Raw genomic sequence first — 27,783 nt, 5'->3', positions numbered from 1 at the left:
GATAAGGTCATTCCAATTCCCAAGTGGATTAACATGCACAAGAATCCTCAATTAGGAATCTACTTTGATTAGAGGGCATCGAATAATCAATGTTGGTCTCCAAAAGTCTTGGGTGTGCAGAGTAACTGAAGAATAATTGGATTTCAAAAAGGGTTTTAAGCATATGTTGTTAGGCTTGTGGGGTTTATAGACCTTTCAATGGTGAATATTGTTCCCCATGTGCGGCTGTGGTGCCCTCTGGGTAAGTTTGGATAGGGTTGTTGTGGGTAGGTGATTCAGTTTGGCTTTGTTCTAAGGGCCTAGATCTGCTGCTCACACCACCATGTATGCTTGATACGATATACCGCATATCGAGTAGAGTCTGATACACATGCTTATATAATGGCATGTGGGGTTTCAAGTATCAATGTACCTTCATCAATACATAGAGATGTATCGATACTTTGAGCCTTGTGAATACGTATAGGAAAAATTGATGTAATTACTGTGATTCCTTACATAGTCTATGATACACAGCGGTGGGAGAAACAGATTACAAGTGTTATTCTAGAGGCTTCCAAACTCTATGACTATAAAAATTATAAATAAATTATAATAAATTAGAGGAGACCCATGCAATGCATGGACTGTTGTTATAAAATACCCATGTTCTATATATAAAAGAGTAATTACATTCAGTTTAAGAAACTGAATTTAAGGTGATCGGGTTATCAATATGTTTCCTTTGCTTGTCCCATTTAAGGTTTTAAATGGTTAAAGGAATAGTTGAGGTGTGAGGCCCAAAAAATTAAATAAAGAGATTAATTAAATTTTATAAATTAAATAATAAAAAACCATGATGATAAACCAAGATAAAGTAGTATCTTAAAATAGAGGTCTATAAGCAATGATTTCTAAGCTATTAATATTTACCAAAATAATAAATAATCAACTAGCGTTAATCATTAACCTTTTATATTTCAAATTTCAAGATTCAAAATTCTCAAATTGCTCAGATTACTAATTATAAAGTTTTAGATCATCAAAATTTCTTTCAATATTGGGATGATCAAATGAATCATCTATATAATTATTGATATTAGATTTCTAATGGTAGAAAAAAGAAACCATTCGGTTGATTTGATCTATAAAAAAGTAGGAAAAAATCCATTAAGAAGAAAAACAAGATAGGCAATATTTTTATTGTTGATCAGAAAATAGAGTAAAATAACAAACCTAGGATAGATAAAGTGTAAAATAATAAGAATATAAATTTCAATTAATTTGACTCGTTAGCCCAACTATGAAATTACCACAGAATATAAATTTCATATTTGATGTCATCATCATCCATGCCTTATCGCAATTATATTAAATTGATTGATTGATCCTATTTTCTTTTAACACACCTATAATCAATTGGCTTGGCCCATTCTGATTTCAACTGATCGGTTGAATAGAATTAGAATCACATTCCCATGGCAAATTCCTATTTGAGGGAATAGCCACTCCCTCCTCCTCTCTTGGGAAGGAGATCTCACTTCAGCTGATTATTCAAATTCCGATTCTGATTTCTATTTGAATCAAATAGACTATGGGAATAGACCATTTCAACAAGGGATTTTGATTCTGATTCCAGTTGCAAAGTACCCTTGGAAATAGACCAGATAGAGTTTTGAGGTCAGAGTAGGTCCAGACCAACCTACAAACATTGTGTTCAAGATGGGTCATGATTCAGACTCAGTCCAACATGCTGACACGTAAAACATATGACAAATATTTTATTATATTTAAAATACAAGTTATATATATATATATATATATAGGTTTGGGTGGACTGAGTCATCCTTTTAGTACCAGTTCAAACATAATTTCTTTTATAGTCAAACTTAGATAGAAGAATTTATAAATTAAGGGTGTTCACATGTGGATGATTTTATCTTTTAAAATAAAAACAATTGCCACCTCAGCAAAAATATATACTGTTTTTTTCTGATGTGGCAAAATAAATTCATTAACAAGGAAACTTCCTTATTGTTAGGACATAAGAACAAATATTCAGCTTTTTTGACTAATGAAAGTCCCCCCTTGTTGGGCAAGCATTAATTAATAACCATTTTCTTTAATCTTTTGAAAGTCCACACATCCATTAACTACTAAAACTCGGGATACATCACAAATCTCTCTCAGCAAGTCATGCTATGATGCTCAAGAACATGTAATTTTGATTTGAAAATTGTTAAAATTCACCCAATAGAGGTGAATCTCCTAAATGGAATAGCCCCAATTTGCTTTTTAGTAATTAAGTTGGTCAATGGGAAAGTTGATCAATTAATCTACACTCGTTTTCCGGTAATTATAGGTTTTACAATAAATCGATTCTTTCACATGGTGATAAATATCTTTTCCATCTAGGAAAAATTACCGAACCATTATTAGATAAAATTACCCTTCTAATAATAAAATATATGGGTAAAAATGGTCAATTATTTAACTTACTTAATACATTAATGATAAAAAATATTTGGACAAAAGCACTTGGTAACCGTGTGGGGCCAATATTCAAGAGCCGATAGTTCTCAATAATCTTAAAAGATTTTTAACACCTAAGTAAATGGAATTAGATATAACTTACATTGGTCAAAAGTATGAAATTTCTTAACAATATATAAATAAAAAATATTTATTTTCTTTGGAAAATGATCTATATATGTATTTTGTAGTTATTTTTTTGTCTATTTTCATAGGGTTCACCATCTTTATGGTTGGCACAATTGGCCCTAGAAACCGGCTCAACCATTTTCAATGTGTGTGTGTATGTGTTTTTTCTAACTTTGCTACTTTGCTTAATTTTCTATGCTCAGTTAGTTTGCAGTGTAAATTTCATTTCTGTTGGAGTAAATTCATGGGAGTGCAAACGGATTGAGTTAAATTCTAATCTGCTTTTGCTTGGTCTCAAGTTTGTTGCTGGTGCAAATTTCATTTACATTGGTGTAAATGAATGGGAGTGCAAATTGGCTGACTACAAATTATGGTATACTTTTACAAATGATTTAACCTTATTTTGTTTGTTTCTAATAAGTAAAAATGATGTGATCCCCAACTTGTATGAAAGAGAGTGCAGGCAACATGAATTACTATTTGCTTGGTAGGAAGCAAATTGAAGTGGTTCCAATTTTATATGAGAGAGAAATTAAGAGCACGTAGTGCAAAATTTGCATCACTTTTTAAGATGCAAAATTTGCACTACTCAGGTGAAAATGAGACAAAAAGAGCAAATATTGTATCCGGTAAGAATAAAAAATAAAAAGTTATGGTCACAAACAAACATATGCAAAACTAAACTGGATGCAAAATTTGTATCCAATTCAAATTTGCATCACGATTAACAAACAAAGCCTTCCTAATTTAGCCTTGTTTTGTTTGTTTGTGAGAAGTAAAATGATATGATCTCCACAGGGCCCACACTTTATATGATAAATTATGGAGACAAAGGAAGATCATTTATTTAGGCTCAGTTTAGAAAAAGTACAATACAAATATATACAAAATAATACAAAATTTAAGATTTTGCACTCTACATATTTGTATTTATACTCCTTCCAAACTGAGCCTTAGGTATTTTATATGAGAAATTTAAGGTAAGAGGAAGGTGGTGCAAATTTTATAAAATTTCAATGACTAATAAGTGCAAAAGAGACGGTAAATGCAAAGTTTGCAAAATATAGGTACAAATTATAATGGATACCAAACTGCACCGACTGCGAAATTGTTTTCGGTTCAGATTTGCATTGCCAACAAACATAGGCTTATTAAAAAAATCCAGCAATTGGTTTCTTCTCATTCCGTCGTCCTGATTGGCTGGCTGTAACGTCTCTTTCTCTCTCTCTCCACTCTCCCTCCCCTGGTCCTCTCTCTCTCTCTCTCTCTCTTTCTCTCTCTCTCTCTCTTACACACCAAGAAAGCGTCTCTGTCTGTGGCACAACCTACGCAGCCGATTGGAACAAGCAGCCGTCCATCCACCCACGGCGCAGAGAACAGCAGGGGATGAACAAAACAACTGAACCTCTCTAACCAACACCAGACATCCAGTAAAAACAAAACCACCTAACCACCTCGAGCCGGAGTTATTCTCCAACACAATTCTCATATCACCTCATTCCTTCATGCCCTCCTCCTAATCTTTCTTTCTAAAACCCTGAAGAAATCTAGAGAATTTGCAGATGGGAGATGTCTCAGACACCGCCGGCCATCGGAAAATCCCCAAACTCCCCATTGAGGGCCGTAGGAACATTCTGATCACCAGTGCTTTACCATATGTCAACAATGTTCCCCACCTCGGGAACATCATCGGCTGTAACCTCTCTCTCTCTCTCTCTTTATGTAAATTGCAGTTTTCTGCTCTCAAATTTTCTTTTGTACTGATTTGAATTTGCTCCCCTTCTTTCTCTAATTGAGTTAATAATTGAGTAATCTTGTTTTTCAGGTGTTTTGAGTGCTGATGTCTTTGCTCGGTACTGCCGTCTCCGTGGATACAACACCATTTACATATGTGGTACAGACGAGTATGGCACAGCGACTGAGACAAAAGCCATGGAAGAAAACTGCACCCCTCAGCAGATTTGCGACAAGTAAGTGCTTTTATTACTTCAAATCTACTCTATAGGTTAATTTTCAATTGACAACAATCTGGGAAGTTCAGAGTGAACCCATGTTGAGCCTAGCTGCCGGGTTGCAGATTAAGTTAATTTTGCCCGGAGCTCGAAGTCAAGGCTTTCATACGAAACCCAATAAATGGAAGGAGAAAATACACAGGATTTAAGTTCGATATACTTAGAAACCTATTACGAAAAAGAAAGATAGATATGGTTAGAAAGTGGTGCTCTAACAGTTTCCAATTAAACTACATGATTTAAAGCATCTTAGCAGGGTAGCCTTGGCTTCTGACCTTTCTTCTTCTCTTCCTTCTCCTTTTAGTCATTCATTTATTCTTATATTTGAACTCGTGTATGTGATCCATGCAGATACCATGCGATTCATAATGAGGTATATAAGTGGTTTGACATAAGTTTTGATGAGTTTGGGCGAACATCTACTCCACAGCAGACTGAAATTTGCCAAGCAATTTTCAAGAAGCTTTCGGAGAACAATTGGCTTTCAGAAAACACTATGCAGCAGGCTAGTCTTCATGTTCTTTCTTTATAGCTTTCCATGTGTTTGTAAGAACCAGTGCTTTATGTCTTCTGTTTGTTTGGTGGAATAATTTGTACCTTATGAATTGTCTTCCCCTTTGACCTGAACTTCATGATATACGGTATTGAATCGCCATTAAACTCTAATGTAATACAGCTCTACTGCAACACTTGCAAACGCTTTTTAGCTGACAGGTTCGTGGAGGGCACCTGCCCTACACCAGATTGCAACTATGAATCTGCAAGAGGTGATCAGTGCGAAAAATGTGGCAAAATGTTGAATCCAACAGAACTAAAGGATCCTAGATGCAAGGTATAATGTGCAGTTTTAACCTGCTAGGATTGTAGAATGAGTTGCACTTGAAATTGATGGAAGTTTGAACATGCTACATTTTGGAGTTTCAATCTTCTGTTTCTTCTACTTCACTTGAGTTTGTTTTGTCTGCAGATCTGTCGGACAACCCCACATATTCGTGATACAGATCACATGTTTCTAGAACTCCCACTGTTGAAGCATAAGTTAGAGGAGTATATCAACAACATGTCAGTGGCTGGATCGTGGAGTCAGAATGCTGTTCAAGCTACAAATGCCTGGCTAAAAGAGGGACTAAAACCACGGTGTATTACCAGGGATCTTAAGTGGGGGGTTCCTGTTCCACATGAGAAATTCAAAGACAAGGTAAATAAGATTGATATAGTGTTACATATAGTTTTCATCTTATATTGGCTATATCCTATATCCTTGTTTACCACATTTTTATTCCATTTCTCCTTTTGTTTTAAGGTATGTACAACTTATGTTATGTATAATTTTACAAAATTGTATGTTCATACTACATATATTGATTGATTTTACTCTAATGATAGGTTTTCTATGTATGGTTTGATGCTCCTATTGGATATGTTTCAATCACTAAATGCTACACAGATGAATGGGAGAAATGGTGGAAAAATCCTGAAAATGTGGAGCTTTTTCAGTTTATGGGCAAGGACAATGTGCCATTTCATACTGTAAGCATGCATAATCCCTTATAGTGCTGACTTCTGTAAGTTATCTTACAATGAGACTGCAGTGGAAAAACCATATATTTTGGTATTTTGGCAAATGATAAGTGCCCTTTTGTTTTGGATGTTGTACATTCTAGTTGAGATTCTTGAGAAACTGGCACAAGAAGACAAATATAACAAATAAAGGGCTAAAGTAGGGGGTCCGGGGACACACTATCTGTATAAGGGCATGGATTCCCATAACTTGTCACTTGGAGTATTTAACCCACTGTCTGATAAGTCCCACTTAGAAGATCAACAAAGTCAAAAATCAGCTTTTATAGAATTCCAACTCTCTGGCTGGTAATACTTTTTTTAAATGACAAGCGGGTAACAGTTTTTCTTAAATTTAAAAGTAGTTCTGCAAATAACACCCCAAATCAGATGGTTAAAAGACATCTAATTAAACTGATATATGGTACAACCATAGTTTTAGTTTAGATCAATTTAATGGTTAGGTCTGATTCTTGAGAAGTAGGACAGTTGCAAGTAATGGGAGCACCATACCCATATATTGGTTCTATGCCCCCAGATCCAAGATTCTCCTGAAATAAAGATGGCAGGTAGGCTGTATTGAACATCTCCCTTCCTCTCTTCTTGTGCCTGGATCTGGTGCATTTCCTCTCTAGACCTGTCTGATGACTAGGTCAAGCCCAGGAGAAATAATCAACATCAATATTAGGAGTCACCATTCAGGCTGATATTTTAGGTTTGGGTTAAGAAAGGAGCTCACATTGTCTAGTCAGTAAACCTAGCATATTCTTGTTGGAAGCAAACAATTAACGGTAGAAAACAGTAAGGGAATAACTGATCGAGTTGATTTTGTAGTAAAACGAGTGCACTACAGTGTCCAAAAAAAAAAAAATGGAAGTAAAAGTAAAGAAAAATAAGTCTTCTATGGTCATAGAAATTAATGTGGTTCTATGCTTTGCTGCCATTGATGTGGAGAACTGCTAGTATTTTCCATTAGTTTACACCATTATCCATTCCCATATTGTTGAGGGGAATAGATTTCTTGTATTTGGGCTTGGGGCAGTAGGATAGCTTAGTATTTCCTTTTTTTTATTAAGAGTACTCCTATCCAGAATTTATCACAAACAGGGGTATTTTTGTAAACACATTTTATTTACACTAATATTGTTAGACAATGTATGCCCTTAGCTCCAATTAGAATGATGTACATTATGACATTTATTGTAAATGAATAAAGTACATATTTGATTCATGTTATTGTGGTGTGTTTCTATGTAATACCCTTAAATTGGACACATATGAGACTCGTGTTAGTTTAGAATGTTCACAGCCATTGGACAAGTCTAGGGAGATTTATCCTACCAAGGCTGACACTAATGTGCTGCCAAGTAGGTTGGGGTGGCTTGTCTCAGCTGCAGGGTGAAACCCGAGGTACATGCAGTGTAAGTTTACTTGAAACCTTGAACCGGACCAGAATTCCAGTATTGCCCTAGACCTTGGTGATTAGTGGGCAAAACTGGAATGTTACACCTAACCCCTAGACTCGATTATTGTTGGAATAATGTTAGAATAACTTAGTTGCAGTTGTTAGGGTCTATTTGTCTAAATTAAAGTGTTTTTTATTTCGTTTTTTATTTATGTTATGTCTGTTGTTGTACTCAGGGGCACAATGGTCTTTTCCCTTGTTATTTTTTGTCGCCCTATATATATTAAATAAGCACTGGCGCCGCCAGTACTGTTGCATTGCAAACCCTCTCTTTTCTCCTCTCTTCTCTTCTCTTCTCTTCTCTTCTCTCCTCTTTCACCTATCTCTGGCCGGCTACACTGTCAAGATGGTATCAGAGCAGGAATACTGATTAAAAGAGAGCAGACCGATCAACCCTACTGTCAAGGGAATAGGTCGATCAACCCAAAGAATAGGTCGAACAGACTAGCAGAAAGGAAATCTGATTCTGGACTACAGAATAGCTACGACTGGTACAGTTCTCCCTCTAATTTTCTCCTCTTTACTCTCCTTGATCATGGGCCGAGTGAAAACCCTATGAATCTGGGGCGGCTGAATGCTATCGAACCTGTGTAACCCTAGTTGTCTTGGATCGTGTGATCCTGTTGGTGTGTTAAGACACCTATAGGTCAATGTTGACCTGTCTTCTCAATGGTTTGAGTTGACCATAAGCAAGAAGGATCTCTCTTGCTGATTAGTGGCTGTTAGCCATTCTAGAATTCTGATAGGTAGGTCTGAAACTACCGAATATTACCTCAATTTTGTCCAGAATTTGGTACGGTTTGTGAACAATCTGGTTGGTAAACCCTAGTGTGTGGGTGTGAACTGAGTGGAGCATTGCTTTGTGGAGTAAGGAGGGGTCCTAAATCCGGTGTGTGGGACTGAGTAACTGCTTGACCATGTCGACTGACAATTCTGCTACTTCAGAAATCTCAGGGAGCCACAATGGAGTGAGTGGGGGAATGGATATGAGCTTTCCCATGACTGTCATTCCCTTTGATGGTCTGAATTACCTTGAGTGGTCTAGGGGGATAAAACATCACTGCTAGGGGGCGAATAGGATACATCAATGGGAGAGTAAAGGAACCGAAGTATGGAAGTGCTGAGCATGATAGGTGGGACCAAGAGAACAGTATGGTGATGTCTTGGCTCTTGGTTTCAATGCTGCCACAAGTAAGGAAGACCTTTATGTGGGCTGAAACTGCTTGTGAGATATGGGAACAAGCGAAGTCCACTTATTCAGAACAGAGACACTATGCCAAGATATATCAACTACAAGCTGAATCTTCTACTTGCAAGCAGGGGGAGAGGAGTCTCTCGATGTACTATTCTGATATGACATCAATATGGGAAGAACTTGATCACTATCAGAACGTGAATTGGAAGTGTGATTGAGATGCAAAAGCCTATAAGTCACTTGTATCACAGCAACGCGTGTTTGCCTTTCTCCTAGGGCTGAATCAGTCATATGAGTCCATCAGGGTACAGATCTTGGGTAGTAAAGACTTGCCATCAGTTTAGGAGGTGTATGCCTTGGTGCAGTCAGAAGAAAGCAGAAGAAGTGTGATGAATGGTGTAGAAGGGGAGTCAGTTGCCCTAGCAGTCCGGGGAAATTCAGATACAAATGTTGGAGGTGGTTTTAAAAGGGGTGACACTCAGAAAAAAACAGAAGATAAAAGCAAGCTTTGGTGCACTCACTGCCAGAAGACACGACACACTAAAGATACATGCTGGGATCTCCATGGAAAACCTAAATGGGCACAGGATTTGGGTAAGAAGTCAGCACCGGATCAGGGCAAGAAACCAGGCCAGCAGAATCAAAGAAGGTATAACTCAGCTAATCTGGCATCGACAATAGTCTTTCCTTAACTCAGGAGAGACATCCCAGTTTTGACCCTAAGGAAGATATTATCAATTCCTTCCGTGAACATTTGGAATTGTATGGTAGGACTCTCCGCCAGGTGGATTCTGGGCCTACTCCTTCTACCTCATTTGCGTCTACATCAGGTAATGCCACAGCCTTCCATGTGTCATCTCATACTACTGATTCACCTTGGATTATTAACTCCGGAGCCTCAAATCACATGACCGGTAAGTCAAATTTGTTCCAGACATATAACCTTCTCTCTGGGAGAGATAAGGTAAGACTGGCTTATGGTTCTTTTTCTACCATAGCTGGCCGAGGCACCATATCTCTCCCACTTGGCCTTACTCTTCCAAATGTCCTGCATGTTCCGAAATTATCTATTAATTTGTTGTCCATTAGTAGTATTACTCACTCTTTGAACTGCTCAGTCACATTTTTTCCGTCTTCATGCGTGTTTCAGGATTTGACCTCGGGGAAGACGATTGGTAGAGGAAGCATGGTGGACGGTCTCTACGTGTTGGAGAATAATGCTGGTCTAGTGGCAACTGAGTCCACAAGTTCGTCGAGTGAGAGTCAGGCCTATTTATGGCATAGTCGTTTAAGTCATCTTTCTTTTGAGTTGTTAAAAGTTATGTTCCCAAAGTTGTTTGAGTCCTTGTTAGTGAGTCAGTTACAGTGTCAAACTTGTCAGTTGAGTAAGCATTGTAGAAGCTCTTTACCTTTAAGAAATAAAAGATCTGAATTTCCCTTTCATATTGTTTATTCTGATGTTTGGGGCCCTGTTACTCTACCTACTGCGGCTGGCTATAAGTATTTTGTTACGCTGATTGATGATTATTCTCAATACACTTGGGTTTATCCTATGCGATCTCGAGATGAAGTGCCACAAATTGTGAAAGATTTCCAACGCATGGTGTTCACTCAGTTCCAAACGGAAATTCATATTTTCCAGTCGGACAATGCAAAGGAATATTTCCATAGTGATCTCACGAAGTTCTTTAATTTGAGTGGGTCACTTCAGCGAAGCTCTTGTGCCAGGACACCCCAACAAAATGGTGTGGCTGAACGAAAAAATCTTCATCTACTCGAAGTTGCTCGTGACTTGCTGATTCATATGAATGTGCCAAAACAGTTCTGGATGGATGCAGTATTGTGTGCGACATATATCATCAATCGCATGCCCTCTCGGCTACTAGAGTATAAGGCCCCACATCAGCTCCTGTTCCCTACAGCCCCGCTGTCCACCATTCCGATGCGTGTTTTTGGGTGTCGTTGTTTTGTCCACAACCTCTCACCTACTCGTGATAAACTTGACCCTCGGGCTATTCCTTGTGTTTTTCTTGGTTACCCCTCATCTCAAAAGGGGTATCGTTGCTATGATCACATTGCCCGCAAGTACTATGTTTCCATTGATGTCTCATTCTTTGAGAGTCAACCGTTCTTCTCGATTTCTCCTCAGGGGGAGAGTAGGGTTGAGGAGAAATAGGCGACAACTCAAATTCAACTACCTCCTTTACTCGATCCTCCTCCGTTCTGGGTTTTCCATCGTCGTCATAAGATCCAGCAGAGTTCAAGAGCCGTGGAGCCGGACACTATGCAACCAACATCATCGGATTCACCCAAGGCAGATCCGTCTCATCAGCCAGGTACACTTGCTCCCATTGCTCCTTTAAATGTTGATTCACATGTCCCCAATGATCTTAATATTCCTATTGCTAAGAGAAAGGGTGTTAGATCTTGTACCACTAATCATCCTATCTCTAACTTTGTGTCCTATGAGCATGTTTCACCCTCGTACCGTGCCTTCCTCTCCTTTGTGGATAGTGCTCCCATCCCTAAGACCGTGGCAGAAGCTTTGTCAAAACCTGAATGGACAGATGCAATGAAGGAAGAAATCGATGCCTTACATAAAAATGGTACGTGGGAGTTGGTAGATCTTCCTGAAGGGAAGGAACCAGTGGGGTGCAAGTGGGTGTTCACAGTGAAACACAAAGCTGATGGAACTGTTGAAAGGTACAAGGCTAGACTGGTAGCAAGAGGCTTCACACAGGTATATGGAGTGGACTATGCAGAGACTTTTGCCCCTGTAGCGAAGATGAACTCCATCCGGATTCTCCTTTCCTTGGCAGTAAATCTTGACTAGGATCTTCACCAATTGGACATCAAGAATGCCTTCCTGAATGGTGACTTGGAAGAGGAGGTGTACATGACCCAACCCCCAGGGTTCTGTGCCAGAGGCAGTGAACAAAAGGTGTGCAGGTTGAAAAAGTCCAACAAATGGGATTCAAACAATGCCAGTCAGATCATTTGTTTGTAAAAAGAGGTGAAGGTAAAATTGCAGCTCTTATTGTGTATGTGGATGACATAGTGATCACAGGAGATTGGGAGGCTGAAATCCAGAGACTAAAAAAATTCTTAGCCACTAAATTTGAGGTGAAGGATTTAGGCCCCTAACGATACTTCCTTGGAATTGAAGTTGCCCGCTCTCACAAGGGCATCTTTATTTCCCAACGGAAGTATGTACTAGATCTACTAGAAGATACAGGCAAGTTGGGGGTAAAACCATCTGATTCACCTATTGAACCTAATCACCATCTGGGAGACAGTCAGGGAGAGTTTTTGAAAGATGTAAAGATGTTCCAGAGACTTGTGGGGAGACTTCTGTATTTGTCTATGACCAAGTCTGATATTGCCTATGCAGTGGGTGTCCTTAGTCAATTCATGCATAGCCCGATGACAACTCACTTTGAGGCTGCAGAGAGGATGGGAGATTTCTGTATTTGTCTATGACCAAGTCTGATATTGCCTATGCAGTGGGTGTCCTTAGTCAATTCATGCATAGCCCGATGACAACTCACTTTGAGGCTGCAGAGAGGATCTTGAGATATCTCAAGAAGTTTCCTGGAGCTGATTTGTTGTTCCAGAAACACAGTCACTTAAAAGTGGAAGTATATACTGATGCAGATTGGGTAGGAGCAGTCAATGACCGGAAATTCACCAGTGGTTATTATGCCTTTGTAGGAGGAAACTTTGTCACATGGAGAAGCAAAAAACAAAGTGTGGTGGCTAGATCCAATGCTGAAGCAGAGTATAGAGCGATGGCTCATGGGGTTGCGGAAATCATGTGGATAAGAAATCTGTTAAGTGAACTGGGTTTTGCAGTAAACAATCCTACTTCACTCTACTGTGACAATAAAGCAGCCATCAATATTGCTGCTAATCCAGTTCTACATGATAGGACGAAACACATTGAAGTGGACAAGCATTTTATCAGAGAGAAACTTGAAAGTGGAGAAGTGTGCACACCATATGTCAACTCGGAAGAGCAACTTGCAGGTATTTTCACCAAAAGTCTTCATCATGTGCGGCACAAAGATTTGTGTGACAAGTTGGGCATGATTGACATCTATGCTCCAACTTGAGGGGGAGTGTTGGAATAATGTTAGAATAACTTAGTTGCAGTTGTTAGGGCCTGTTTGTCCAAATTAAAGTGTTTTTTATTTCGTTTTTTATTTCTGTTATGTCTGTTATTGTACTCAGGGGCACAAGGGTCTTTTCCCTTGTTATTTTCTGTCGCCCTATATATATTAAATAAACACTGGCACCGCCAGTACTGTTGCATTGCAAACCAAAGGTAATGATCGGGGATGCACTCTCTCTAATGGAAACCAAAGCTGCCGGCAGCTGATTTCAATAGTTTAAATTTGTTTTGCAAAATATATTTATATAGAGATATACATATATATATTACGGTTTCAAAATGTTTGCAAAAGGTTTTAATTCCCGGGATCCATGTGAGTAGAGAGTGCAACACCGTTCCTTGCAGTCGAGGGAGAGGTCCTCTCTTGTCGGGTAGTGTTTGATCATTATGGGTTGAGAGGTTAAGTGTAAGACCATTGAGGGTAATACCTGATGGGCTAATCTTGTATCTGTCCACAGTCCCTGGGTTTTTATAAGGTGGCTTGGCCCAAGGACCACTTAGTGTAAGTGTTGAGCCCATTAAGAGCCCATGGTGATGGGCTCAGGGGTTCACTGTCCATAACAGTGAATTCGGCCAGGCCTTGTAACAGAGGTTAGGCTGAACCCATGTGGCTGATGTGTAGATCAATGTTTGGGTCACATGCCATACAAGGAAGCCCACCTGGTGAGCAGTTTGAAGGCCGAATGAGCACATGGACTTATTGGGCCTAAAGCCCAATTCGAACTAGTATAATTAGATTATTTAAAGAGGGGTGGTTCTGGGATTTGGATCAGCAGATAGGATAGGGACACTCAAAGAGTCTAGATCCAAATAGAGATTTGGATCTGGAAAGCTCCTAATAAGATTAGGAGGGCTGATCTAATCTGCAGATAAGGGCTTTCCTTATCTCTTAAAGAGAGTCCAGATCCAAATAAGGATTTGGATTAGGAAACTCCTAATGAGATTAGAAGCTCTCTTTAAGCCTATAAAAGGAGGAGGAGGGCGAACCTCCAGACACATCAACTGAATCTGATCTCAGATCACAGAAAGAGAGAAGAGAGCAACAGTAAGACTGCACCATCTTCTGCTCTTGCTCCCTCCTCCTGCTGCCGCCATTGCCAGTTCGTTCTCCACCTGTAGGAGCAATCAAAAAGGGTTCTTGATATCAGTTTTTGGAGAAAAACTTATCTGAAGTCATGCTCATATAGCCTTCATCGAATTCTTGCTGAAGGATTCGGTTCTTGGGAAGAACCACCTGCTGATTATACTCCACCCTACACTGTGTCATCTTCAGTGGGAGTAGTTTTTGGAGTTTTCCTTGGGCGTGAACACCTTTGTTGGGAGTTACTGTTACTCCGTATCAGGTATATCCCTCTCCTACCTTTTGGTTTCAAATCTGGTTCGGTTTAGGTTCAAGATTGATCATTGAAAATGCAGATTTTCTAAAACAGGAAATGTGATTCCCAGATGGGAGAGAAATTTTTGAAATTTCGCCCAACCTACCTGTAGGGTTCGGCCATCCATATGATGGATCTCTCATCCCTTCAAATATAAGTAGTGGGCCAACTGGTTTAGAGGATTAGCGACTTCTAATCTATTCTCCAATCAGTTTGACCTAGTTCTCTTCTCTCTGTCTTCCTCCTTTCTCTTTGTCTTCTTCTCTGTTCTCTACTTTCTCCTCTTTTCTTTTCTTTTCTTTTCGTTATTTCTGGTTGCTGCCTCCATTACTTATTGACAGTGATTACCATGCTTTCACATATGATTTGACCCTTTCTACTAAATCCTTAATCTTACACACTGGATCAAACAAAACATCGTTGCAGGCTGGCTATACATTTTTGCAATAATGATTAACATTGTAATTATAAAAACTGATTAGCACCATGGAATTAAGTATATCTTAATGAGGTGTTGATTTTCAGGATATGCTATTTTCAGGTAATGTTTCCATCTACACTTCTTGGAACTGGCGAAAACTGGACACTGATGAAGACTATCAGTGTTACAGAGTACTTAAATTATGAAGCAGGTATGTGCCTAACCATTTCTTTGTGGCTTTTCCATTATTTAGAGGTTGCCTTGTTGTCATACTTCATGGCTGGCAGGTACCTGAAAATTTTCAATTTTATAATATTATAATATCTGGGTACTGAAATACTTTCAGTGAGGTGTTTTGTTATTAATCTAAGAAAAAGAGTGATCAGACTTGTAAGAATTGGATCTTGGATGATATATCTATATTTGAGAATTGAGACTTATTTTGCTCAAATCTTACAGGAAAGTTCTCTAAAAGTAAGGGAGTGGGAGTTTTTGGTAATGATGCAAAGGATACAAAAATTCCTGCAGAAGTGTGGCGATATTACTTACTAACAAATAGGCCAGAGGTAAGTCTGTTATATGGTATCCATGGTGGTTTGAAGAACTAAGGTCATGTTTTCTGTATTGGTCTCTGTAATTTATTTTGTCACTATTTTCCAAAGGTTTGATATTATGTAGGTATCAGACACATTATTCACCTGGGCTGACCTGCAAGCCAAACTCAACACTGAATTGCTTAATAATTTGGGAAATTTTATTAATCGAGTTTTGAGCTTCATAGCCAAGCCTCAAGGTTAGTGAATTTCATTCTTATGGAATGAGATTGGTACTGTTCTAATTTAAGGCTGTGCATAGTTCAATAGGTCTTCTGTCTTACTAAATACTAATATAGTCAGCTAGCTTATTTAATTGTTTTAAAGACTGAATCTGAATTCTATTTCCATGTATTATTGTTGCTATTGTCTTGGTATTTATGTCTTAAGACCAGAGCTTAAGATAGTAAAACTGATATAAGAAGCATTTATAATTTGAATTGTGCCTGGGATTATTATAGAAGTTGAAAATTTTCAGCTCTGTTTATACTTTTCTATGGCCCTGTATTTTTATGTTTTATTCCTCCTCTTTTGTTGCTATTTTTATATAGAATCAGAAAGACATGTTTTTCTGAAATATAATTGACCCATCAATGTGTTTTAACTTATTGTATAAATATACAGCAAGAGACAATTTTATGTTATCAAAAGGGAGCGTGTTGGGTCTACAACAAAAGGCTTGTGGGCAGATTTGGGACCCCCTTAATTTTCCACCTACCCCTTGTTTCAAGAATCAGAACCAACCAATAATGGGTCTCAACTAACACTATTCCTTGCCAAAAACAAGCTTAATCAACTAAATGTATCTGATTTGGGCATTATATGTAAATTTGCATTTTAATTTCAAGAGACAGTTTTAGTGATGAAAGAACTTCATTGAAATCTTACTAATGAACCATCTTAGATCTCTAACATGGTGGATTGGGCTTTCTTCTTGGTTTGTTAGAGAAGGTAGGGTTGGGGGAGATGGAGGAACTGGATAAGAGGATGTATTAGCTCAGTACATTTCTCAATCATGGTTCTAAGTATCGATAAGTGCAATATGCAATTTTTTATCATGTGATTCAAAGGGGGCAATACTCAGATTAAAATAATAAAATTGTTTCAGCTTTCAAGCTTTGAACCATGCTATCTCAGGGAAGGTTACTAATTGTTGAATATAGCCATGTGTTGTTAAAGTCTTGTATTTGGCACATCGATGACTTGAAAACCAATATGTATCTTACGATACAATGAGATGTGTAACAATACCTTAACCTTTATTCTCAATCCTGATAAATGGGCTTGCTAGATGCGCCTTTTTCCCAACAAAACAAGGTTTGAGACAGGGAGGTCCCTTATCCCCCTTCTTGTTCACTATAATTGCTGAAGTCCGAAGTGGAATGATCAAGGGTGATTTGGACAATCTGATCAGGGGTTGGAGGGTAGGTAGAAATGATACGATTATCTCTCATTTACAGTTTGCAGATGACATAATAATTTTCTATGAAGACAGTAATAAGGAGAGAATAGGAAATCTAAGGGACTTAGTCAATAATTCCAAAGGATTTCAAGTCCTAAAGTGAATTGGTCGTGTGGTAGGAATCAATATGGAAGAGGGAAGCATTCAGTTATTGGCAGGAATTCTGGATGTGAGGTGAAAGAATTGGCCCCTAGAATACCTTGACCTACCGTTGGGGGAAACCCAAGATCAAAAAGTTTTTGGAAACTTATCCTAGAAAGAATTGGTAAAAAACTGGCTCTGTGGAAAAGGAGTTACATTTCTTTGGGGGGAAGAATAACTTAAGTCCAAATTAGTAAATATGCCTATCTACTACCTGTCCGCCTTTAGGATCCTGGTCAAAATAGCCAGGCAGCTAGAAAAGATTATGAGGGATTTCCTTTGGGAACTAGGGGATAAAAGGAAGGATCACTTGATAAAATGGGAACATGTAAATCTAAGGAGCAGGGTGGATTAGGAATAGGGAATATGATCAAGAGGAGTGCGGCTCTGCTATGGAAGTGGCTATGGATTAGGAGAGAATTGCTGGGATGTAAAGTCTGACTCACATACATCTTCAAAATCCCCATGAAAAGCAATAATAAAGGTACTCCCTTCCTTCTTTATTCGGTTTGATGTGGGTTGTGAGAATAAAATATATTTTTGGGAGGATCTTTGGGATGGTGATATGCCCCTTTGCCAACAATATCCAACAAATCACTCCCTTTCAACTTATAACTTTGAACCTATTTCCAAGTTTGGTGTAACCTCTCCAACTGGGGTCAATTGGACTTTGGGTTTAGGAGGGGCCTTAGGGACAATGAATGTGAGTGACTCATTTCTTTGCTTTCTTCTTTGGAAACTGTTTTTTTGGAACAATGTTAGGGTATGGACCCCATCCTCTAATGGTTTGTTCTCTTGTTCTTCCTTCTTTAACCTTTTAAATCACTCTACTTCGGGGGGGGGGGGTCCATTAAAGGAAATCTAGTGTAAACATGTCCCACCTAAATTACAACCTCTGTGTTGGGAAGTGTTCCTTGGTAGAACCAGCACTTGTGACATGCTACAGAAAAAGAGGCTCAATTTTCTTTGTATGGCTAGTGGTGAAACCATTCCTCACTTATCAATCTCCCATCCTCTTATGTTTTGCATTTGGGAATATTTCTGTTGTTTCTTTGGTTGCAGATGGCCCCTCCACAAGAAGTGGCAAGTTTATTGAACCCAAACTTCCCGAGGTTCAAGGAAAAGAGAGGGAAGAGCCTGGGTCTGTTTTTTTGGGGTGATGAGGAGGTTTCTAAAAGGCCTTTGAGGAATTTGAAAGAAGAAAAAGAGAAGAGATAACAAAGTCCATCTGGAAGGAAGCAAGATATGGGATGAGGATGACTCAATCCAGGAGGATATGCTCATAGTTGAAGACTGATGACTTGGTGGTTATACAGGGAGGGATTTTGCTTCTTGTCAATTGATGTGCTGGTGATGTTTGTATCCATGGGGATTTGTATTGGGTTTATTCCTTGAGCTTTGCTTTGAATTGGCTAGGTAAATCTTTATGTTTGTAAGTTGTGGGGTTCTGGGTCATTATGGAGTTTTGAGGTTGTTTTTCTTCCTTTGGTGATATCTTATCACCTTTCTGATGTATCTATTTTTCCTTTTTCTTTTAATAAAATTCCATCTTTATCCTTAGGAAAAAAGAAGAGAGGGAAGACCATGTGGAGGACAGTAACAACAACCCTGGTATGGTCGATTTGGGAAGAAAGGAACTGTTAGACAGTTTTGTATGCCCTTAGCTTCAATCAAAATGATGTACTTTATGAGTTTATTGTAAATGAATAAAAGTGCATATTTGATTCATGTTCCCCTGGTATGTTTCTGTGAAATACCCTTAAACTGGACACTTAATGAGACTCGTGTTAGTTTAGAATGTTCACAGCCAGTGGGTCGGTTTGGGGAGACCTATCTTGATAAGGCTGACATTGTTGTGCCACCAAGTCGGTTGGGGTGGCCTGTCTCAGCTGCTAGGGTGAGACCCTAGGCACATATAGTGTAGGATTAATTGAATCTTTGAACTAGACCAGATTTCCAGTGTTGCCCTGGACCTTGGAGATTAATGGGCAAAATTGAAAAGTTACACCCGACCCCTAGACTCGATTATGATACTGCACTAGGTGTCGGATTGGGCTGTCTTTGATGTACCAATCAGTGAGATCCTTAGCGGGGGTCAAAACCTGGGTATGTTAGGACAGTCTAAGAATTCATCTGAGTGGGTGATCATAGTGATAGGATCAGCCCCTTTGTTGGATAAAGGTAATGATCGGGGATGCACTCTCACTGATCGGGGATTTAGTCTGAGAATTCAATTAATCGTTGAGATTTGTTTTTGCAAAAATATATTTTATATGAGATATAAAAGTATATATATTATGGTTTCTAAAATGTTTGCAAAGGGTTTTAATTCTCGGGATCCATATAAGCAGAGAGTGCAACACTGTTCCTTGCAGCCGAGGGAGAGGTCCTCTCTTGTCAGGCAGTGTTTGATCATTATGGGCTGAGAGGTTAAATGTAAGACCACTGAGGGTAATACCTGATGGACTAATCTTGCATCTGCCCACAGTCCCTGGGTGTTACAAGGTGGCTTGGCCCAGGGACCACTTAGGGTAAGTGTTGGGCCCATAGAACCCATTTGATGGGTTTCAGGGGGTGCACTGTCCATAGTAGTGCACTCGGCCAGGCCTTGTAACAAAGGCTGGGCCGAACCCATGTGGCTGATGTGTAGATCAATGCTTGGGTCCCACGCCATACAAGGAAACCCAACTGGGCAGCAGTTAGGAAGGCTAAGTGAGCACATAAGTTTAATGGGCCTAAAGCCCATTTCGAACTGGACTATTTTAATAAGTTAAATATGGGCGAATTCTGAGATGGATCAGCAGATAGGATAGGGTCTTAACCCCATCCACTCAGAGAGTCTAGATCTGAATGACTCAGATCTAGAAACCTCCTAATGAGGTTAGGAGAAGGCTGATCTAATCTGTAGATAAGATAAGGGTTTATCCTTATCACCTAAGGGGATGTCTGATCCAAATATGATTTGGATCAGCAGCTCCTAATTGGATTAGGAGCTGATCCTTTAGGGTTACAAAAGAAGGAGGGGGCGGCAGCCTTTAGAAGACAATTATTCACATCCTCTTCAGAGCTGAAATCACAAAAGGAAGAATTAAGCAACCCTACAGAATTCTTTCTTGCCGCCTCCCTGTTCTTGCCACCCAGTTTGCCAGTTTGATCTCCAGTTGTGGGAAAAGTCAAGATTCGATCTTGACATCAGTTCTTTGAGAAAGAATTGATAGGAAGCTGTGCTCACGTGCCATCCTGCTGTTTCTTGCGAATGACAGAGTTCTTGGAGAAGTACACTGCTGATTCTGCTCCATCCTGCACTGTGCCATCTTCAGTGGGAGCAGTTTTTGGATCATTCCTTGGGCGTGAACACCTTCGTTGGGAGATATTATTTCTCCGTATCAGGTATAATCCTCCCCTACTCCTTTTGGTTCAGATCTGGTTCAGTTATGGTTCAAGATTGATCATTGAAAATATGATTTTTTATATAGGGAATGCGATTCCCAGTTGAAGGGAGAGAAAATTTTTTAAAATTCGCCCCTTTATTCCGCAAGATTTGGGCGTCTATATGATGGATCCCTCATCCCTTCAGGAACAATAGAATTTTCAGTGAGGAGCAGGTCTAAGGAGGAGCCAACGGAAGCTATCTTTGTGAGAGCTGCACATTGGGTAAAAACATTGGATCTATTCAGAGTTTTCTCAGTCAATGACATTATTAGAACTTAGTCTTAAGTAGTGCAAAAGGTGTACACATTGAAGGTGACTCAGAGATTTGGAAGTTGAAGGTGACTCAGAACTAGTAATTCAATGGGCAAAGCAACTCAAAGCAGCACATTGGAAATATAGACATGCTTTTAGGGAAATGATGTCACTGCAAAACAATTAAATTCAAATTTCAGCTGGGTGAGAAGAGCTGCAACTGGGGTAGCAGATGCTCTAGTTAATCAGAGAGTTGACAGACCAAATCTATTCTGGGCAAACTTGTAAACTTTTGTTACCAAGGGGTGTTGGAATTCTCCAACAGTTGTACTAAGTTTAATCTTTATTATTTAATGAAATCTTTTCTGATAAAAAAAACAGTCTACACTAACACATCAATGATAAATTACTTGGACTGGATTGTTTGTTTCTTGTATGATTCAATAAATTACTTGTTTCATGTTTCTGCTCCTTATAAAAGTAACACTATTAAGTATAGTTTTACTTCATTTGTTTCTCATTTTTTTTTCAATGGCTTTTTCTGGAAAAAACAAGTAAATTCATATTTGTTCTTGATTCTCATAAACTTGTCCTAGTGCAAAATGTGTGTCGATACAGTTCTTGTTAATATTCTGGCTTCTGCAGGCCTAGGATATGCTTCCATCATTCCTGATGCTCCAGATGCAGAAACTCATGAGTTAACCAAGATATTAGCAGAAAAAGTTGGTAAACTAGTTGAGCAATATGTGGAATCAATGGAGAAGGTAAATGAATGCATCTATAAAGTATGCCGTTTCTTTTGTTTAGTTCATTTCCTCAGAAGGATTTTGCTTAATAGAAAAATGTTTTGCATAGGTCAAATTAAAACAAGGTCTTAAAATTGCAATGAGCATTTCTAGTGAAGGAAATTCTTATCTGCAAGTAAGTTTCTTAACGTTCCTACTCCTTTCTGTTTAAGGAACTTTTTAGTTTTTTTTGTTATTGATCAGTGGGTTAGTTATTAATTGTCACTGTATGTTAATTAGTTTTTAAATGGTAAATAGGATAGCCAGTTCTGGAAGCTCTACAAAGATGATCAATGTTCCTGTTCCATTGTTATGAGAACTTCAGTTGGTCTAGTGTATCTTCTTGCATCTCTATTGGAACCTTTCATGCCATCTTTTTCTGTTGAGGTATTTTGTCACTTTCATACCAAGTAGACTTGTGTAAAGAAAACACTTCTTTAATGTTTAATTGTTGATTATATTATTTTAGGTATTTTACATATTTACTACAGTTATCCATTCTGAGGTATCTCTTTTTGTGCCAACATTTAAGGTTTTGAAGCAGCTTAACTGTCCTAAAACACAACTTTCACTTTGTGATGAGAAAGGAGATCTGGACAAGGCAAGAAGACCTTGGGAGATTATACCTGCTGGTCATGAGATAGGGGTGCCTTCACCACTATTTAAGGAATTGGTATAAATCTTTTACTGTTAACTTTCTGTATTCTCTTGTTCTATTCTTGTTCTGCATAATGGCATTTTGGTCTTATTCAGGCTGCTGATCTTCTGAATCTTGTTTATTGTACAGAAAGATGAAGAGGTGGAGTTCTTTAGGGAGAAGTTTGCTGGAAGTCAAGCTGATAGGGTTTTGAAGGCAGAGGCTGAAGCAAACAAGGTTGCTGAGCAACTGAAGAAAACCAAAGTTTCAGGTAATAACTTCACCTTTTCTTTTCTTTTTATGTGATCAAAATAATTTCCATATTCATAAAAAAATCTAAAATAATTTCAAAATCTTCACAACTTGGAATGTATGTAAAGAATGATTCAGTTGTCTTGGTAGGTTAGAAAGGCTTGAAAATATTGCATATGGCTCATGTGCGTAAAATCTTACACCCACATACCCAATTCCAAAAAAGGTCCATGGTCCATGAGTTTAAGTCTGTTCTAGCAAAGACAAACAAATAATTTGTCCAACTCAAGTATGTAGATCCTTAGAACTTTCTGAGGGTTCAGTAACTGTTGAATTTGTGGAAACTTATAGATGCCATTTGGCAAGTCTTTAGGAAGATCTTTCAACAGCCCAGATGGCTAAAAGATGTACTAAGCTTTTGGGGTCTTGTCTTTGAAGTGTTTGGTAAGTATCCTGGTCTACCAGGCTGTTAAACGAAAGATTATATGGGTGGAAAGACTGGAAGCTTCATTTGAAGCTTCTTTGATTTTCAATCATTTTGGGATTCCGTGACCCTTTTAGTGCATTAGTCTTTCCGGCTTTCCATCTTTCATTGCCAAATGGAAAAAGACCAAATTTTGGTCTTTCAAGTTTTGAGAAGCCCGAAAGACCATGTAGAAAGATTTGCCAAACACCCCTAATTACTTACCAAAATTTGTCTTGGTGAATATGTAAACAAGTTGGAAGCAAACACCATAATTTCTGAAAGGCCTATTGAGCTGACTAATGTAGTCCAGATTATTTCATTTTATGACTATTTTATACATCATCATCATCTAGCCTTTTCCAAAAGGGTGATCCGAGCATGGATTATATAATTAAAATAAAATATATGTAGTAAATCAAGTCAAACATTACAAGTTTTGACACCTCAAATTTAGGTTGCAATAGAGAGATGGACTTGAAAGTAAAACATTACAAGTTTATTTTTATTTAATAAAATTTTTCTTCTTTACTCTTCAAAAAAAAAGTAAATTTGGTATATTGCAGCAAACCAGTAAAGTGAAGACTACAGAAAAACAAGATAAGAGAATAGAAGGGAAACAGTAGAAGAGAAGAGAAGAAGATGTTAAAGGAAAAGAACTGCTGATCTGATTAGGAGAGGATTAGAAAGCTTAATCCTCCTTAGGCGGTTGGCCCACTATATATATTAACCTGATAAAAAGGAGATTTACATAAATAACCCTGTTTATAATCAATTCTGGACTGGAGTGTCCTTCATAAGCTAAATTGCCTAATCTACCCTGCCACCAATATAGACATAAAATATCACTCTTCTCAACACCCCCCAAGATAGGGTTTTATTAGTGATACTTGTATCTTTGCATATATGTTATTGGTAGCCCTAGTCACTTCTCTATGCTATTCTCACTCATTTTTGGGGAGTGGAGATGGCTTTGATTATTTGCATAAGCTAAAATGTCTAAATATATACCAATAGTCTAAAACAAGAAATGGAATAAATCTCATTGTCCCTTATATATCCAGGATATGGATGGGAATGCTTGTTTCCCATCCAATATGTGGTTATATTAGATTAGTTGCACCTCTGATGTTGAAGAAGTTCCACCCACTAGAGAAGTATCCTTGTATCTAGTGTTAGAATCAGTAATCTGTTCTATTGTATGGAGTATGCTAAGCAAGTTGCCATGATTCCGAGATCCCTGTGTTGGATAAAATGTGTTTCTAATGTGATACCAGATATTGCATGGACATTCCTAGAATGTATAAAGTCGACACTTCTGAAATGGTCTGTTTTAATAAATAATATAGAAAATTTAAAGATGATATAAGCTTAATGAAAATTCATGATCAAAAGTATGATGTGAGCTTATTAAATTGGATAGTAATATTGTATTCCTATGTCTCCTGGATCTCAAAAATTGGATTCATCATTGGTTACTCTGTCCATGCCTGTCTTGGCATCTTAAGCATGTTGAAATATCTGCTGTCTTATAATTCATGTGACCGGATACGGATGCCCATGTTGAACTATCCTGTGTTTGCAATGTTTGAAAATTATTTTCTGCATAATGATTACATCATTAGAAGATTTAGTGATACATTGGATTTCATGCCTAAAATTAGAAAAGAACATAATTATTCACAAACATATTACAGATGTAAAGGATCTAGGATGAGCGAGTAAAAGGGATTTGAACCAGTTCAAATTTCGTGATTTGAACTAGTTCTTTATGTAAAAGAAGGTGAAGGCTATGTATTAGATTGACATACATGAATAGTAATGGCCTTCAGTATATGTGGTAGATTTTTAAGGTACATGTAATGAGCAGCCACATACATAAATACAGAAACTTCCTCTGGGAAAAAAGCTTTGACAGTTTGTTTACAGCTTTTATTTTGGGTACTTGGATGAAGTTTCAACGTTTTTCCAACAGATGGTGATGACAAAAAAAGACCAAACAAATCTACAGTTGTAGCCAAACCAAAGGCAACTGCTGAAGTAGAAGTTTCCATCAGTAGGCTTGATATCCGTGTTGGCCTCATAAAAAAGGTTCAGAAACATCCAAATGCTGATTCCCTTTATGTGGAAGAGATTGATGTGGGTGAAGGATCACCAAGAACAGTTGTTAGTGGCCTTGTCAAATACATTTCTCTTGAAGAAATGCAGGTTCTTTTGTTCTCTTCACCTTGATACTGGCATTAGTCAAAATTCTGCCTTTTGTTTCTATACTGTTTCAATGCTTTCAATATTTTTTTTTTCATTTTAATCATCTATGAGTAAGCACCAATATTATCTATGGACAGAACCGGAGAGTCTGTGTTCTTTGCAACCTCAAGCCAGTGACCATGCGAGGTGTCAAATCACAAGCAATGGTTCTCGCCGCTTCCAACAATGACCACACGAAAGTAAGTAATAAAATAATCTTCTAATTAGTATTCATCAAAAGAAAAAAAACTTCTAATTAGCAACATAGCATTTGGGTTTTTGATTACCTCACTGCCATGTGATTATTCAATATTTTTTTCTTGTTATTCATAAAAAAAATCTCATGAAGCATGATGGTTCTATTTTTCTTATCATCCTCTGGAAGAGAGTTTATATCAGCTAATGATTATTAACGTTAGCATAAATAACAAAGTTATACTTAAAATGGGAGAAGGTGGGAGAGTTTCTTATTTACGGTAAAGTCACACAGGAGGAAAACCAAAACTTTTTCAATCATTTGGATATAGTTTTTCTCACAAGCAGAGCTAAGATCACAGTCCTATATGGATAGGATTAAGCATATTGAGGTGGACTGACACTATTCCTTCCCACCCCATGTTTAGCAAACATATCATAAAAGACATTAGCATCTCTTCTAACTCAATTACAAATCACCTCTACCCCTTGTAGCAATTTAATAACTTTCCCCTTCTCATATATGTAACACCACCAACCATCCTCTTTTCGGAACCAGCTAATTGCAAGTTTTGGATCACCTTCAATTAACTACTTTCTGATATTCATCTCTTTAGCCTTTTGAATCCCTTCCCTAACGGCCATGATTTGGAAGGGATTCATTCATGAAAGAGTATCTACACAAATTTTTCTTCCTGCTGTTACTTCTGAGATGAAATTGGCTGATGTGTTTGCAAAAGGGGTTGAGAAGTTAATAACTTAATACTAGAAACTGATTTGGGCAAGCTGGATATGATTAAAATATATGCCCAGCTTGAGGGAGAGTGTTGAGATGGTTAATTTCTTGAGTTATTTTCTTTGTTGGTGCTGCTTTTCTTTATTTATTTTTCTTGTTGAGATGGCCACCTAAACTTTTGGCTTTCCAAATCTCTCTTCTTTTCTTCTCCCCTTTTCTTCTTCATCTCTCTTGGTTTCTTACTTTTCTTATGATTCACACAAAACTGGATTCAGTAAGACAAATACAGGTTCTTAAATTCCAAGTGTATGTTATCTTCTGATATCTACCATTGTTATGTATTATCTCAAGAGAAGTCAACAACTGGATGGGCATTTAACAATATGCTAAATATTTCTTTGTATCAGTCATCCATCCATACAACTTATATTTAAAATACAAGAGATGTAGAAGCTAATACTAGATTGATTAATATGATTGGTATATCTAGAAGATAGGGGTGGTAATAGGGCAGTTTGAGCTCCTGTTCACCCATTTAACCCATCAAACTATTAAGCGCCCATTTAGAGTATCTAAATTTACCTGTCGCACATGTTGCACCCATTAGAGAGAGGGAGATAGTTAACAAATTGGGTGTTATGATCCATGTTGAATCAAGATTCAAGAATTGCCACCCCTATCATTGTCTGAAATGTAAGTGCTAATTGCATCTTCTGTACATTGGTGTTTTCTTTCACCAGGTTGAATTGGTAGACCCGCCTCAGTCTGCTCCTGTGGGAGAGAGAATTACATTTCCTGGGTTTCATGGTGAACCTGATGCTGTTCTCAACCCTAAGAAGAAAGTCTGGGAAACGATACAGGTAGATCTGCACACTGATACTGAGTTAGTGGCTCATTACAAAAATGTTCCCTTTACCACATCAGCAGGTATTTGTAAAGTGGCATCCATAGCTGGAGGAACCATCCAGTAGATCCCTATATTTTATGAGTTTCCAAACTACATTAATATTCTTGTTGTTACGTTCATATTGTTTGTTGTTTATGTTACAACAAAAGCATTTTCCTTTCAAAAAAAAAAAAATGAAAGAAAAAAAGAACAGAAAGAAAGAAAGAAACAATTTCCTAATGAGGGGTTTGTACATGTTAATATGTGAATTTTAACAAAGTGACTTTTGTTTCTTTTTATGTGATTCCACTATGACAATCTGTTCATTCCTGATTACGTGAAAGAAGGAAATCAGGAATGACCATACAAGACATTGAAATAAGGGTAGCGTTTGGGAGCTACTGGCTGTCTCAACGGGGCTGCTTGTTGGCTGAAATGAAAACCTTTTGGGTATTTCTTGCCTAATACCATTTGAAAGGAATGGAAATGCTCAGTGTTTCCACCTTTCTTCCTCTATCACTATTATCCACTAATGACAAATTGTGGACGTTTAGGTTTACTGTTTTCTATGGAGACAAGGCTGAACAGTTGTTACCATGCAATATCCACATGTATACTGCACAGCCGTATCTATGCTTAAAAATACCTCGGATGATATAACTGCAAGGGATCTGTGCGTTGCACAGATTGGTTTTAAAAGCACCAATATTCCACTGACATCATACTTTTTGCTTGTGAATGAAAACGGGGGAATAAATCGGGAGATATTCCCAATACAAGGCCGGGATGTGCTGTGGGGCATTGTGGGGCGCAGATGTGAACTCAATTAATTAGTGCATTCGCAAGGTCCTATCTAGCTCGT

The 27,783-nt window shown here is 38.1% G+C and overlaps 1 protein-coding gene across 1 annotated transcript; it reads left to right on the top strand.

The window, feature by feature from the left end:
- The first annotated feature begins 3,733 nt into the window (after window positions 1-3,733).
- On the top strand, window positions 3,734-27,220 carry LOC148865313 (putative methionine--tRNA ligase). Its single transcript, XM_088977898.1, has 17 exons — window positions 3,734-4,335; window positions 4,466-4,610; window positions 5,004-5,157; window positions 5,329-5,484; window positions 5,620-5,850; window positions 6,039-6,182; window positions 14,961-15,051; window positions 15,300-15,406; window positions 15,519-15,633; window positions 21,366-21,484; window positions 21,576-21,641; window positions 21,764-21,892; window positions 22,038-22,178; window positions 22,293-22,413; window positions 24,833-25,065; window positions 25,203-25,304; window positions 26,776-27,220. Exons 1-17 carry the CDS (start codon window positions 4,203-4,205, stop codon window positions 27,004-27,006), a joined length of 2,418 nt encoding a protein of 805 aa, XP_088834024.1. The 5' UTR covers window positions 3,734-4,202; the 3' UTR covers window positions 27,007-27,220.
- The last annotated feature ends 563 nt before the right edge of the window (window positions 27,221-27,783 follow it).

The sequence above is a fragment of the Nelumbo lutea genome, chromosome 3 (assembly GCF_056320005.1).
Source record: "Nelumbo lutea isolate HS-2025 chromosome 3, American lotus-T2T, whole genome shotgun sequence".
Taxonomy (NCBI): Eukaryota; Viridiplantae; Streptophyta; class Magnoliopsida; order Proteales; family Nelumbonaceae; genus Nelumbo; species Nelumbo lutea.
Note: the sequence above shows the minus strand (reverse complement) of the source record. Positions and strands in the feature narration are given on the sequence as shown.